This window comes from Triticum dicoccoides, unplaced genomic scaffold (genome assembly GCF_002162155.2).
Source record: "Triticum dicoccoides isolate Atlit2015 ecotype Zavitan unplaced genomic scaffold, WEW_v2.0 scaffold23063, whole genome shotgun sequence".
Taxonomy (NCBI): Eukaryota; Viridiplantae; Streptophyta; class Magnoliopsida; order Poales; family Poaceae; genus Triticum; species Triticum dicoccoides.
Genome location: NW_021245604.1, coordinates 15,125 through 18,270, shown reverse-complemented (window position 1 = coordinate 18,270; position 3,146 = coordinate 15,125). Strand labels below are relative to the sequence as shown.

Here is a 3,146-nt window from a genome sequence, read left to right as displayed (position 1 = left end):
GGGAACAGGTGGCCCTTGGCCATATTCGTGTTTTACACGTCCCTACTTCCCAACAATTAAGGGCTTGCCTACGGCGTCATTTGAGGAGTTCCGGTCCAGTCTTTGCGTCAGCCACAGTGCCGCTTCGACTGCGGGGGTGTTGAGTATATGTGTTATGTGCATATTATGTATTGGGCCCGCCTCCTAGTTCCTTGTATAGTTGAGGTCTGTGGCCCACCTTCATACATCATATATACGTGCCTATGCACGAAGAGCAATACATCGTGCAATCATAATCTATACAGTTATAACTTATGAAGAAATCTTACACTGCATTTTTTAACAGAACGAAAAGAGAAGAAAAAAGTTATAAAATCCTTTTCTTCTTCTTCAAGAAGTACAATGGTTGAATCAAACACGTTACGCTTACCTGGCGTAATGCTCAATCGTATTAACGAAAACCACCAAAACCCTTCCCCACTGTAGCTTCGCGCCATGGCCCTCCTCACCGCTGCCGCCAGGCGCGCCTCTGCCCAGCTACGCCCCAAGGCCGCCGCCGCGCCGTTCTCGTCGATCAGCCGCAGGTCTTATTCATCCTCCACCTCCTCGATCCGCTCCCTCCGCGCCGAGGCCGCCTCCTGCCGCGCCGAAGCCGCATCCTACCGAGCCGAGGCCGTCAGCTTCCGTGCCAAGGCCGACTCACTCCGCGCCGCCACGCACGACGGCGAGCTCCTCCGCATAATCAACTCCGCGATGCACTCCTACAACGGCAACCTGGTACGTGCGCGTACTTCCGCCGATCGATACCACGCTTCCAGTTCGCCAATCTACGACTAGCTAGCTAGTTCTGCTATCACTGCTTTAGTATCCATAGATTTCTGTGTTGCTGCTCCTGAACTCGGTAGAGATTGACCTACTTTTGGCTTTTGATTCTCCTGCTGTCCTGCCTTTAATTAGTTGTTGCCCTAATTTGGCTGGGGTGTGTGATTGTGTTTGCACGTCCTGCGTTTGTGCTCTGCAACCCTATACAAACAAAAACGTTTCTTTGATGATGTACTCCCTCTGTCCCAAAATTCTTGTCTTAGATTTGTCTAGATACATCCGTACAAATCTAAGACAAGAACGTATCTAGACAAATTTAAGACAAGAATTTTGGGACAGAGGGAGTACTAGGGAAAGATGGGAAAGTCTTTGTGAGACGCAGTTGTTTTTGTTTGGAGATGTTCGGTTTTGTGCCTTCACCATTGTAAGGTAATGTAGCTGTAGTTAATGTTGTCTACATTTTGCACAAGCTATCTCTTTGTTCTGATTTTTATATTACATCTAAATCTGCTGCGAACAACTTTCATGTTAGTTTTGGGAGCAATTGTCATTGTTGGTACCATGTTTTCTTTTTCATCTTAAAACAGGCTGAGGAGATTCCGAGTGAGTTTCCTTTCGAAATCAGCAAAATCGAGGAGCTTACCAGGACTGACGTTACTCTTACAAGATGTTTAAAGGGTGAGAAGATTGAGGTGTTGGTTTCTATTCCCAGACTTGCCAGTGATGAGGAGGACGACGATCTGCAGGAATCCTCAAACTCGTCATCATCATCTTCAGACGAAACCTCATCATCTTCAGACAACGAGACCTCATCATCTTCAGAAGACTCTTCATGGTATTCAGACGAAACCTCATCCTCTTCAGACAACGAGACCTCATCATCTTCGGACGAGTCCTCGTCTTCAGATGAGTCATCATCATCTTCGGAAGATGAAGCTAAGAACCGTACAGAAGAATACAACCTCCCTATTTGCAAAAAAATAGAACACAGCCTCCCTCTCATGGTCACTGTGTCGAAGCCTGATGGCTCAAGCATGAAATTTGCCTGTGACGCCTATCATGACGAGATCACCATCGATACCGTGTCTGTGAGGCAGCGACCATCAGGAGCTGAGGAAGGAGATAATAATGCATATGATGAGGGTCCTGATTTCAGGTAGGCAGATCCTTTGGACTTCGCTACCTTCGGCATTGATTTATCTCTGGTTATTAATTGCTCATACCATGTTGTGTGCAGTGATCTGGATAAGAACCTTCAGGAGGGACTCCACAAGTACCTGGAGGTCCGCGGGATCACTCCAAACAACATGAAGTTGCTGCACAAGTACATAATCAGCAAGGAATGGCAACATTATCAAGTCTGGTTGGCCAAGCTGCGGCATTTCGTCAGGAAAAATTAAGACCATCCATGAATGATCCATCCTCGGCATAAGACAACAGTTTGTTTGCACTTTCTTTTTCCTGAGCTCTGCGTGACATCCTCTATACGAGTGGATATCTGGATCATTTTTATTGTAACAACATTTTTGGCGACTAAGTAGAAACAATTTTCCTATTTTTGGTGGTGCTTCTTTATCTCTATGGATGTGCTATATATATGCCCAGTGTGTTCTCAGTCCCCAGCGTGCACCTGCTTCCTGGCTGAAGCATCAGTTTAGTTCTTCAATTATTTTTATTTTTGGAATGGGATGTTTAGTTCTTAATTAGTAAATATAACCATTATATGATTTTATTCACTACTCTATCTACTGTTTGTCTGGATGTTTCATGGAACAGTAGACGATGTTTTGTATGAAAGGTCACCGGGGGCTAAACCAGCCCACCTGAACATTCCATTAAGCTTCAAGCGGCAAAGTAGCTATTACCGTGTGTGGCGCACATGGTGGTTTCTCATGGCACTGTTTAAATCTGGAAGACTATCCACCAGCAACGAAATAGTTACCAAGCTACCTATGCTACAATTAGTATGGCAACTAAATATTTCAGTTTTCATGCCTGATAACTTCTTCTGTATAACTCAATAACTCCTATAGTGTTTAGTGATATCTTATGAAGTGGAAAAGGTCGTTCAAATATTATAAATGATTTTCAGTTTTCATACCGGATAGTTACTAAACAACTCAATTAACTCTTGTAGTTCTAAATAAAATGCAGAGAACCATCGCAATTATGTCCTCATTAGCAAAAAACCATCACTTTACAAAATGTTGCAGAATGCACCGCATCGAAAAATTGATAGTGGACCTTATGTGCATCAAGAGAGAGCACTAGCAACTGGCTCCCTCTCGCTGTGGACGCTGGAAACTCCATGTGCACGCGCTTCTGTCTTCGCCATGCCCGTGCGC

The 3,146-nt window shown here is 44.7% G+C and overlaps 1 protein-coding gene across 1 annotated transcript; it reads left to right on the top strand.

Annotated features, from left to right (window-relative positions):
- Positions 1-474: 474 nt before the first annotated feature.
- On the top strand, positions 475-2,416 carry LOC119345373 (uncharacterized protein At2g39795, mitochondrial-like). The gene is made up of 3 exons (XM_037615484.1): positions 475-756; positions 1,389-1,957; positions 2,039-2,416. Exons 1-3 carry the CDS (start codon positions 475-477, stop codon positions 2,199-2,201), a joined length of 1,014 nt encoding a protein of 337 aa, XP_037471381.1. The 3' UTR covers positions 2,202-2,416.
- Positions 2,417-3,146: the final 730 nt, after the last annotated feature.

What these genes read in the sequence shown, in the direction of transcription:
- LOC119345373 (XM_037615484.1), top strand. Translation starts at nt 475, where the DNA reads ATGGCCCTCCTCACCGCTGCCGCCAGGCGCGCCTCTGCCCAGCTACGC. An exon ending in ACTCCTACAACGGCAACCTG is followed by an intron (nt 757 to 1,388) that starts GTACGTGCGCGT and finishes ATCTTAAAACAG; the next exon opens with GCTGAGGAGATTCCGAGTGA. An exon ending in GATGAGGGTCCTGATTTCAG is followed by an intron (nt 1,958 to 2,038) that starts GTAGGCAGATCC and finishes TGTTGTGTGCAG; the next exon opens with TGATCTGGATAAGAACCTTC.